At 38.6% G+C, this 12,033-nt stretch overlaps 1 protein-coding gene across 1 annotated transcript in view; it reads right to left on the bottom strand.

The window, feature by feature from the left end:
* Positions 1-11,644, bottom strand: part of LOC139465849 (bone morphogenetic protein receptor type-2-like) — a 91,292-nt gene extending 79,648 nt beyond the window's left edge. Inside the window, exon 1 of the mRNA XM_071247802.1 lies at positions 11,344-11,644. Within this exon, the coding sequence (XP_071103903.1) occupies positions 11,344-11,398 (55 nt within the window). The 5' untranslated portion in view covers positions 11,399-11,644. The remainder of the gene's footprint in view (positions 1-11,343) is intronic.
* Between the last annotated feature and the right edge of the window lie 389 nt (positions 11,645-12,033).

The following is a 12,033-nucleotide window of genomic DNA, read 5'->3' as shown; positions in this document are numbered from 1 at the left end:
GGGTTAGTTGACATTCTTGGTTAATTTCCATCCCTGAAACCAGGTCAAAAAGGTTGAATGATTTCACTGATTGTGCTTCCATCAAAAAGACACTTTCTTTTCTGGTCCAAGAGATAAGTATCCCCGAATCCTTCATTTCATCAAAGTCGTTGTTCCCAAGTTGCAAAAACTAAACACGCTACTTCTCATCATATCCATCCACTCAGACACACCAGCACAAAAAAATAAGTCCACGTTTCTATCAGTAATTCTATAAAGATTAATAGTTCTGATCATATGATAAAACTCTCAAAAGGACAATATGTTAATAGTAAACAAGTACAGCTTTCAGGCAATATCTGTGATGAAGCTGAATCAGACACCACCTAATAACAGCCCCATGCAGCAGTACTCCAAATGAACACCTCTGTTGCTCTCATGACATGAAGGTTGAAAAAGATACTGTTACAAATGGCCGACAACAACATGCCTGATATGAATCTCCCCTGGCAACCAAATCATAGCGGAGTTTGGCAATCACTTGTTTCACTGCCAGTCTAGCCTCTGCCGCCATATATTACACTTTTTGTTTTGACAGAAATTTGGGTAACTCTTGTTGCACTAATTGAGTTGAAATTCATTGTTCAACTCACAATGTATGCCTTTACGTCAGCTCATAACGCGAGCTTAACATCCATAATTACAACATACATGAAATAGGATTCTACATTTAAAATTCTGTGGGTCTGACCACAATTTTAGGGACATTGTTTGAAAATAGAATAGAGTAATTCAAGTAAGATGATCCCACAAGTTTTTTAAAAGCTAAGGGTATTTTGCGGCAAGCACCTGCCATTGGTAACAATAGAGGTGGCTAATATCAGCAGTCAGGAAAAGTCCTCCTATGTCTGTATCCACATGCCCCTAATGCAGTTTGGCAAATACTCACAGCAGCTTTGCGTACCTGTACAAGGTTAAGCACGATATCCACATGTATTATTTCTAGGTAACAATTATATGATACATTTCTCCAAAAATGGTTTGATGATTTATCTCAAAACAAAAACTAACTGCAATTAAATTTAATATCAATTCTATCTTGATGGTGAACCTGATGCAGATATATTTACATGTATTGATTAGAAATTACGTTGGACATTACACCACAAAAAAATAAATGTTTCTCATCAATTCTAGTGTTTTATAAATGGCAAGGGGACGCGGCTTTTATTTCTTCATTCAACTTAACCACATTTTGTGTACATGGTCTTGTTTTCAAACAGTGAATGAAAGAAGACAACCAGAGACACTAAACAATGCTAAAGGAAGAGTGAGCAATTAATTCCAACAAGGTAAGTGTGAAAGTAAATTCCATCAACTTGGAAACAACCAAACTGTAGTAGTTATGTACACATTGTACTATGGCATTCAGCCATGAAGACAGAAGACCCCTTAGAAAGAAATGGGCTCCACACATCATATATATATATGTAGGGCATCAAACCTGCGTCTTCGGCATGACGATTTAACCCTTCAACCCCAAGGCTACCCCACGCCCCTAGTGGCTCCATGGGAAGTTTACAATCCATACTGCCTGTGATGCGCTAATGGGTTAAACATTCCAGCACCATCTTATCCACCTGGGTATCCATTCCAAACACAGGCACCCATCCAACTACTCTCCGTAATCAATGTTACTTAACTTACCTGATTTGTGGCCTATGCACTGTACACAGGACCACATGCCATCGTATGACTTTGCATAGCCAAGCTTACTCTTGACAAAATAAAACAGAACATGCCTTCTTGTTATTAACTACTCGTGCATACTGGCATATGTGTCACGGACTTGTGAATATCCACGATACCCTGGCTAATGGACCAGTGTAGGCGTCGCACGCTGAGAACTACATATTAGAGTAAACCTTGAATTTTCTTTTGGGGATAGTCTGATACTATCTTAATCTTCACAAAGGTAAAAAAAAAGTGCTTTCTAGTGATTCGGAATCAACAGGCAAGTATCTTATTTCACAGCACTGAAGGACTCCTCCAGAACAAAGAAGAGTTCTGTGACCTTGTAGTTGGTCCATGGTACTGTTTCACTATAAGCACAGACTTATATAGGTCCGTGCTATAAGGTATCTTTATCATTTCTTATTTTTTTCTGGTATTTCTTGCATCTAGAGGGTTCGTAAGTTGGTTAAAACACTCCTCCCTGGTTATGGTCGAGGAGGTAAGACCTCGGCAATCGAGTATAGGCAATGTAAGACATTCGAGCTTTGTTCCTTGGTCTCACATTGCCAATACCCTCTTGCCTTGGTCTTACTTCCTTGGTCATAACATGGGAGTCATGCTTTATCCTTCACATAATGCTTACTGAGGTATATATATAAGATTCTTTCGCATATCAAACCATACACCCAACTGCCACATCTGGGTGACAATTGCTGCGTCATTATTGAAAATGATCAAGTGATGGCGCTCCAAGAATAGTTCTGTTTATATGAACATGATTCTGTTTGAATTAAAAAGTGGATTAATAATTTAAAGTATGACTATCAGTTATATTGATGGTTGATTGGTATCCTGTTACAAAGCAAACTTTGATAATGTCCATTGTTTTATTGTGTTAATGTGTTATTATTTCAGTTCATGGTAAAAACAGTCACAAGCATATTTAAGGTATACAGTGCAAGTGTGTGAGTAAATATTTGTTCAGGTGGAATGGATATACCAGTTTTGTTCCTGTGACTTTTTTCCCCCAGGAATATTGCTATGCTAGTAATCATGGTAACCAACCATTCATGATAATTGACTGATTGGCTGAAACAAACCAGTAATAACCCTGATAATCAAATGAAGAAATAGACTCTCCCACAAATTAAAACAAAATGAACATAAATCATTTTTAAATTGACACATGTAACCGATAGTATTTATCTTCAATGACAAGTGGCTTGCCCAGACACTTCTCAGGCGTCTAAATATAGTCCATGATTAATATAAGTGAATTTCAGTCCACACCTAAAGGCTATTTCCTGCATTAAGAAAACAATGCAAGTGTGAAGTGGGCAGTGAAAGCCACTATAGATAAGGACCCCACCCTGTGCCCACATCAACAGCATGACAACAAGAGATGGGGCTGGCCGATTCCGATTTCAGGCAGCCATCTAAAGCCACCTTTATAAGCAGAGGGACCAGAGTCCCTTCCGCAAAGCCATCTTAGTGTAATGGTAATACAGACCCTGAAACAAACATATCGAATACAGACCATTCAAGTCCATTATATTTGTCAAATCTAGATTACGGCAGTTTCAGGTTGTCTGAAAATGGGTGAGTGAGTATGGTTTTACGCAGCTTTTCGCAAAATTCCAGCAATATCACGGCGAGGGACACCAGAAATAGGCTTCACACATTGTGCCCTTGTGGGGAACCGAACCCAGGTCTTCGGCCTGATGACTATGAAAATGAAGAAAGTCTCTTGGCTCATTTTCAATAAATATCATTGAGGTAATTTAATAACTGATTTCTTCATGTAAAATATGGTTATTTCAGAGACTAGATTTTGGTCTACTTGAAGCCCTGAGACAAGACCTTGCAAAGAAGTCGCCGATATAGGCATGAGGGTGGAAAGGAACCTACTGCTCAATGTCTGAGTGTCCAGGTCGGTAGTGAAAGTGACTGATCGCCTAGAGATGTTGTCATACAAATAGTACTCGATGTTGTCAAGGAACTGAAGCATGCTCATCTTCCTTAAAAGTTAATTGAACATCGCACAAATTCAATAAGTTGTTCTCATGGTCCGAAAATAGAACAGTAATTGTGTTTTTAATAAACACGCTTTTAATGAAATGGCGGATATTGCAAAGTTAATTTTTAGTCCCGGACATTTGCTGAATAGATGTTGTACATATGTTTATAACATACTATGGCTATAACAAACTAAAATTAGAGGTCTATTTGATTACGTTACAACTGTAGTTTACACTGCATTATCAATATTCCAGCAATAACCGTGCAGAGAACATCAGGAATTGGTCTCCCAAAGTGCACCCATGTGGAACCGGACATGGCCATCGGCATAGAGTAACACTGTTAACCACCTGGCTACCCAAATGTCTCTGTGCTGGCAAGATAAATGATAGCTGATCTGTCACTGACAACTGCCAGACCATATGGCCGGGAAGTAATGAAATCATCATAGTCTGGGCCTTTATTCACAACTTCAAAGCTTGAGTTTAATCAATTTTTTCCTTAGCTAGTAACAGTGTTCATTTTGTCTCCTGTAGTTAACACTATATATACTGAAAAACTCTGAAATGGATCACATTCAGATTGAAGAACAACTTGTTGAAAAATGAAATATTGCATGTTGGGATATGTACCATAAAGCACAAATTGTAGTGTGATATATGTCATATTGCACACTCACCATAGCCTCACCATAGCATTTCACCCGTATCTGCACAAGAATGTTACGACACAGCTGACACAATCCTGGCAAACAACATGGTTTGCCTTCCAACCTGCTCTAATTATGAAAGACATGGTATCAGGCCCTTGAAATTATTCATGCCATGAGCACATGTGTTTATCACGTAGTGTACCGGACATACTCATCAATTAAATATGAATCATAAAATGCATTCTCCAGTCCCTGATGGCTTGATTCAGCAGAAAATTGAAAAAAAATAATTCATTATATTTGTGTTATATCATTTGGGTTTATGTACTCCTACCTTGGAAACAGCGCAGGGTACCCCTTTGCTCTCAAACATTCATCAAGAATTTTCCCCCAAAAGTGTGATCATCCAATAAAATTAATAAATAAACACATTAGATTTTCTTCCAAGTCACCTTGAGTATCATGTGCAACAATCCTCGGAATTGGTATCTGATGACATGAATCAACCAAGTCACAGCCTGACTCCCAGATCCATTTCGTCATGTGTTATGACAGAGCATTAGTTGTTTGGGGCCTACATTCACTACAATATCCAACCACCAACAAGAGTCATCTGTAGACGACACATCCAACCAGTCCCCTAATTCTTCCGAGTGAAATACTGAACAAAGTTAAGTGAATAATGGAGAACCTGAAATGCGGAACCAGGGTTTATTTACACCTACGCACAAGCCGAAATTCAAACACAAAAACAAATGTCAATAAAGTTCCACATTGCAATTAGAAACTTCTCAGTTAATTCTGTTCCAGTTACAACTACTCATGATGTAATTGGTGTTATGGATATGATTTGCGTTACCCTGGAAACAGGACCACAGTGGAAGAGATTTGATAATACTTTTACATAAATGCATGGAACGCAGTGCTACATTCTGAATTCATGAATAAAGAAACATTTTCAAAAGTCACAAAGTTGAACAAAATAATCATATTCCGTCCCAGTTTAATAGTCAAGGGGACTTAGTTTGGAATACTTGATAAATCCTTGCAGAACTATTTTGAAGAATACTTTTGGCTGCATTTGGTGCTAATAAAAACAGGAGTGGGCTTGGTGAGCATTAGAAATTAGCACAGTCTTATAGTCCTCGCCAAACTGCCCAATAGTTAAGGTATCATAAGGATTAGTATAAATTTGCCATTAGTAAGGGTTTCGCTAAACTTAATCATCATAAGGACAAGTTGAGTGAAACAGTTAGTTTCTGTCGGAATAAAATGTATACTCATGTACAGCCCATATCATGGGCCTGACAGAATGAAACAAGTCTTGAGTTAATGCACATATAATCATGATAGAAGCTGTGTAAAGTGATGTTTACCGTATCTCCAATTATGTTTGGATGTAAAAACAACCAATATGTTTAGTTTGTAAACTGTTTGCAAGAGAACTGGTCCCCAGAATGCTAAATTGGTTGTACGAGGTAACAACGTAGATAGTGTGGTTGGCTCGGTGCCTTTGCAGATGGTGTGTCCTTGTACCCCAACAGCCGGGATCATTGCTCATAATATCAGTCACTAGATTGTCTGGTCTAGACTTGATTATTTACAGGCTATTGCCTAGTGCAGTATGAAACAAACAAACAAACAAACAAACAAACAAACACACACACACACACACACCACACACAAACAAACACACACATAAGCATGATAAGCAGACTCAAATCACTATGTCTTTTAGTTGGGCAGCCTTTCCTTTCATTTGATGATATTCACTTCAATAACATAACAGGGCAAGTTTCCATACCATATTCGACGTAATAAGCACCCCGCTCTAATAAGCACCCATGGCGATATTTGCTAATATATTGGTTAGTGAACAATCCCAATTAGCACGCCTTTCGACTGATCAGTGTACACTTATTTATTTGTGTATAATACGCACTCGTGTGTTATATGCACCCTTAATTATGGGCAATTCACTTCTGGAAAATATATCTGGAAATATAACTTTTCTTTTGTATCATTTCAGGCTGTCAGCATAAAACATGAAATTTACGATCTTTCAACTCTGTTTTTCTCTCTCCAAAATTATATTCTAATAAGAGACCCCTATTTCTAATTTTGGAAGCGCCCTCGGCGCTTATTATGTCGAATACGGTATATCATCTGGCAGTGAACAATGGTGAAGTGTATGCTTACAGAGCTACTTTGTAATCACGAAACTATTCCAGCAAAACGTTTTCCAAACAAATGACTTGGTTCATGAATGTCACTGTATCCCAACTGCATAGATCAATGCTCAAGATGTCAATCAGTGGATTGTCTGGTCAAGACTCAATTACTTCCAGACCGTCATCAAAGAGCTGGAGTGAGTGAGTATGGTTTTACGCCGCTTTTAGCAATATTCCAGCAATATCACGGCGGGGGACACCAGAAATGGGCTTCACACATTGTACCCATGTCGGGAATCGAACCCGGGTCTTCGGCATGATGAGCGAACGCTTTATCCACTAGGCTATCCGACCGCCCCTCAAAGAGCTGGAATATTGCTGTGTGTGATGACATTAAACAAAAAAATAAAAAATTCCAAACACATTCTGTTTTCAATCAGTCTAAAAAACTTGGATGGACTTGGTGAAGACCTGCAGTTCAACAACAACCCTCCTTCCTTTCCAGTGCCAGTGAGGCATGAACGTTGAATTACTGTCCTGGATCAATGCCACCAGTCTAGTGATCCAGTATCTCTATCAAACCCTGTGACAGATCTGCATGCAAGAAGCGTATCAAGTTTGGAGGAGACGCGTTTTGAAATTTCCTCCCACTGATAACTGTCATCCATATTAAATATAATATACTATATGATATCGAGATGAGGTAAAGACTTTTATAAATCCGAATCAGTACATATAAAGGATCATTTACAAAATATAATATAAATTATTCTTCTACATTAGTCATAGACAATGATAGATGCAAACAGCAATGTACATAATACCTTATTTTTAGTCTACACTTCCGTAGTCTTTGAAGAGCATTTAGACGTTGACAAACATGAAAACATCATGAATGCTATTCCTTATAATTATTAGAATAAAGAATTTGTTAGCCATTACATTAATGTAATTCTTAAAAATACCTAAAATAGTTTTTGTCTAACTACCAACATCGTGGTGTTTAGCTGATTCATTTATTCCCAATTCAGAGCTTTCCAATTATTCCATCAAGAGTCCGTTAATAAAGCCCCCCTCAGGCATACGACAGGAACACCCTCATGATAGGTGAATGATTGGGCAAGTGTATGCAGCCCATGAGTTCATTCTTGCAATGACGCATGACTCAGGTTGAGCCAGACACAACAAGATCTGATTATGGATTGAATGTCCTCAGGTAGTGCTGGCTTGACAGGCTACAAACACAGCTGCAAACAAACTCACAGGCAGGAAATATAAACAACTTCTGATGAAAGAACATGACAAATGCTTAAAAAGTTCAAACTGTTACAAAAACAAATCAAATGCTGACTTTTAAAAACATAGGCAGGAGGCTCTGCAGCTCACCTGAATATCTTTACATTAGAGTGTGAGTAATGTTGACATCAGGAGAGGAACACAAACATTATGTTGAACAATCAACCGTGAGTCTTTGCTGCAATGAGCTCTATCTACTACAGCACCCTGGTTGCAATGAACATAAGCTCTATCTACTACACACCCTGGTTCCAATGAGCATACGCTCTATCTACTACACACCCTGGTTGCAATGAGCATACACTCTATCTACTACACACCCTGGTTCCAATGAGCATACGCTCTATCTACTACACACCCTGTTTGCAATGAGCATACGCTCTATCTACTACATACCCTGGTTCCAATGAGCATACGCTTTATCTACTACATACCCTGGTTCCAATGAGCATACGCTCTATCTACTACACACCCTGTTTGCAATGAGCATACGCTCTATCTACTACATACCCTGGTTCCAATGAGCATACGCTCTATCTACTACACACCCTGGTTGCAATGAGCATACGCTCTATCTACTACACACCCTGGTTCCAATCAGCATACGCTCTATCTACTACACACCCTGTTTGCAATGAGCATACGCTCTATCTACTACATACCCTGGTTCCAATGAGCATACGCTTTATCTACTACATACCCTGGTTCCAATGAGCATACGCTCTATCTACTACACACCCTGTTTGCAATGAGCATACGCTCTATCTACTACATACCCTGGTTCCAATGAGCATACGCTCTATCTACTACACACCCTGGTTCCAATGAGCATACGCTCTATCTACTACACACCCTGTTCCAATGAGCATACACTCTATCTACTACACACCCTGGTTCCAATGAGCATACGCTCTATCTACTACACACCCTGGTTCCAATGAGCATACGCTATATCTAATACACACCCTGGTTGCAATGAGCATACACTCTATCTACTACACACCCTGTTCCAATGAGCATACGCTCTATCTACTACACACCCTGTTCCAATGAGCATACGCTCTATCTACTACACACACTGGTTCCAATGAGCATACACTCAATCTACTACAAACCCTGGTTCCAATGAGCATACACTCTATCTACTACACACCCTGTTCCAATGAGCATACGCTCTATCTACTACACACACTGGTTCCAATGAGCATACACTCTATCTACTACACACCCTGGTTGCAATGAACATAAGCTCTATCTACTACACACCCTGGTTGCAATGAGCATATACACTGTTCACAATGTATGCATAAAATTCAACAGTGTCTTGTCCATTTTGTCATAGCCCTATGTTTAAAGTATTTAAAATTGGGGGTCGATAGATTCAAATACATCAGCAACACACCCGAAGGACATACTCAGAGGTTAATTAAAAAATGTCAAACCATGTTGAAAGAAAACATAAATATACAGGGAAATTACAGAAATTAAAATAAGGACCAGTAGTCACTAAACATATATCCTATACAGAGAAGTACACTAGCCTTGTATACAGGGTAAACAAACATCTGTAATATTTCTGCATCACAAAAGTAATGGGGAACCAATGTGTAGTTTTTATTACTTTTGAATTAACAATAAGAACCTTCTGACCTTTACATTTTAAACAGATACAGACTTTAAATAAATACTCTGATCATAGGCTTTGTACATCATTTATGAACACGCACACAAAAAGCAAATTTCGGTGAAATAATATCTCTTCAATCTTATTTCCGAATAAGCAAGAATTCAAGCATAAAGTGGTGACATGATTTCTCAATATTGACCTTTCCATTCATGCTTCGCAAAATGAGGCCCTGAAATATTTAATAATCTCAAACTTTTTATAATCTTTCTCTGTCCACTAACGTAATAGATATGACACTAATTTATTTCATCTACCAACTTTAATGTTAATTCTTTGCCTTGTTTAACAACAAACTTGAAAGAAAAGTAACACAGACATTTTTCCATACTTCATGCTGAATCCCTTGAAGTTAACGGATGACAAAGTAGACACAACTAATGGATAACAATTTCTTTACTATACTATTACAGCAACAGTCAGGTGTACATCCTTGTACTGTCATAAAACAAGATTGAATACTGAATGGTCAAAATGACAGCAGGAGATCACATATACTCAATTAGTAGTTGTGAATACTTTGTAAATAGTGACCTAACATGAAATAACCTATTATAACAATCAGAATCAATTAATTGTGTTATCCAATTATCAAACAATGCTAGGCTTGGTAAACAAGCCACATTTAACACACTGGGGGGCACAAACTATTGTGTCACAATGTGAAAAGTAGCAACAATCCTTCAGGTTTTGAAAGGACAAAAGAAAACTTTGAATATTGTATCACACTGGATTAACTAAACTCTTACTCATATGCATTGGCAATACTATTATAACACCTCAGGTTATAACACTAAATAACAGTTGCCCCTGAACAGCCCTAGTTGATATACACAGTAGAAAAGATTATCAACTTTATCATACAAAGTGTCACATTTAGCAAACACAATAGAATAGCATCACTATCTTCCTTTATTTCCACAATAAATAATCAGATATAAAGTCTGAATTAACATATTTCCCTATGTCATATTATAAAGTAAAGGATAAACATATACTTATCTAAAATAACTGAATTAAGCAAATGAGCTAAGATATAAGACCATGTTATGGCTAAAATATTGGATATGACTTTATGTAGATATTATCATAGTCTATGGTGACATTTAACATAGCAATTGTAAACCTGTCCAATATATGTGTCACTGTTTATCATGTTTACACAAAGGTGACTTTGCATAACACATGAACAAGAATTTAATTGCCAAGTGTTTGGTAGTATTTAGAAGTTGACTTTATCAATTTTACGGTACATAACCTGGGCAAGTTGTGCAATACATGTAGAGGTGGAACGGAGTTTATTTGTGAGTGAAGGATGACCCTAGACACAGAGAGGTGTTGAGGACTCATATACATATAGATATATATATATATATATATATACGTCGGCTGGTTAAAATAATTATTCACCAGCGTCGCATAGCGTCATTGGTATAAATTATGACATAATCAATTATTGCGATTAGCACTGTTAGTTGAGGTACAGTGTCAGAATGTGGAGTGTTTTTAAATTAGTCTCGCCGTGCACCTCATTATGTTGGCTATACGCCTGGGGTAAATTCACAATTATACATTCCTACATGGGTCAATCAACGTACCAGTCGTGTGTATGGCCTGAACAAACAATATGCAATCATATCAAGATAATGGTGAATCGGCAAGTAACGTGCTTCGCTTAAATCGGGGGCTATAGTTAGTTAGGATCGTCTTGTGTATGTGGAGCAGACATACGGGCGGGTTACCCTGACCCCGCGGCTTCAGTGTCGACTGTGACACACAAGAACAGGGACGGAAAGTGGGCCACCTACCCGACAGCACGGACAGCCAGACTGACAGCCAGGTAACTCCGACAATAGCCATCATTTCGACGGTCGTTCCTGCATTACAGCATCAGATTTGACTTGTGTTGTATCAAGGCGTTAGCAATATGGCGGGCTGGACTAACACAGCTGAACGCAACATCTCCGATATGAATTGGACTCCATAGTTCCTTACATCTCAACATTCGTCCAGGTTTGACAACAGACGATACTCTGCGTGCAGACGTCTGCACCTACAACTGCGCCAGACGACACGGCGCTCATTGCAGTCTTCTGTTAGACTAGCGGACCAGTCGATTCTAGGCGGACCAGTGACGCCACTGTACCACGCATGACTTAATCGGGCGAGCGCATTATCATAGGGGGTGAAGGCTGTTATGTGACCCATCTGACATAACGGTCACCAGCGATAACAGTACTCGTCTCGTGCGATATGGGAGCATACTGCACGCTTGTTTATTGCCGGGTTTCACGGACCAGAGATCTATCGGCATTATACTGGTCAAATTCCGCCTGTATCATCGGGCACATAACTTAACCATTCTGCGCTATCAGAGACTGTGTGTACTATTAATGTCGGAATTACGCAAACTTGCCTTTCGAAAGGTATAGAGAAGGAAGCGCTCTCTTATCATATTTGTTATACTTGTGTTTTCTGCAAGGTCATTTTATTCTAAA

Source organism: Haliotis cracherodii, unplaced genomic scaffold (assembly GCF_022045235.1).
Source record: "Haliotis cracherodii isolate W230 unplaced genomic scaffold, xgHalCrac1.p SCAF_18, whole genome shotgun sequence".
NCBI lineage: Eukaryota > Metazoa > Mollusca > Gastropoda > Lepetellida > Haliotidae > Haliotis > Haliotis cracherodii.
The sequence above is the reverse complement of the archived record's forward strand: the minus strand, read 5'-3'. Positions and strand labels throughout refer to the sequence as shown.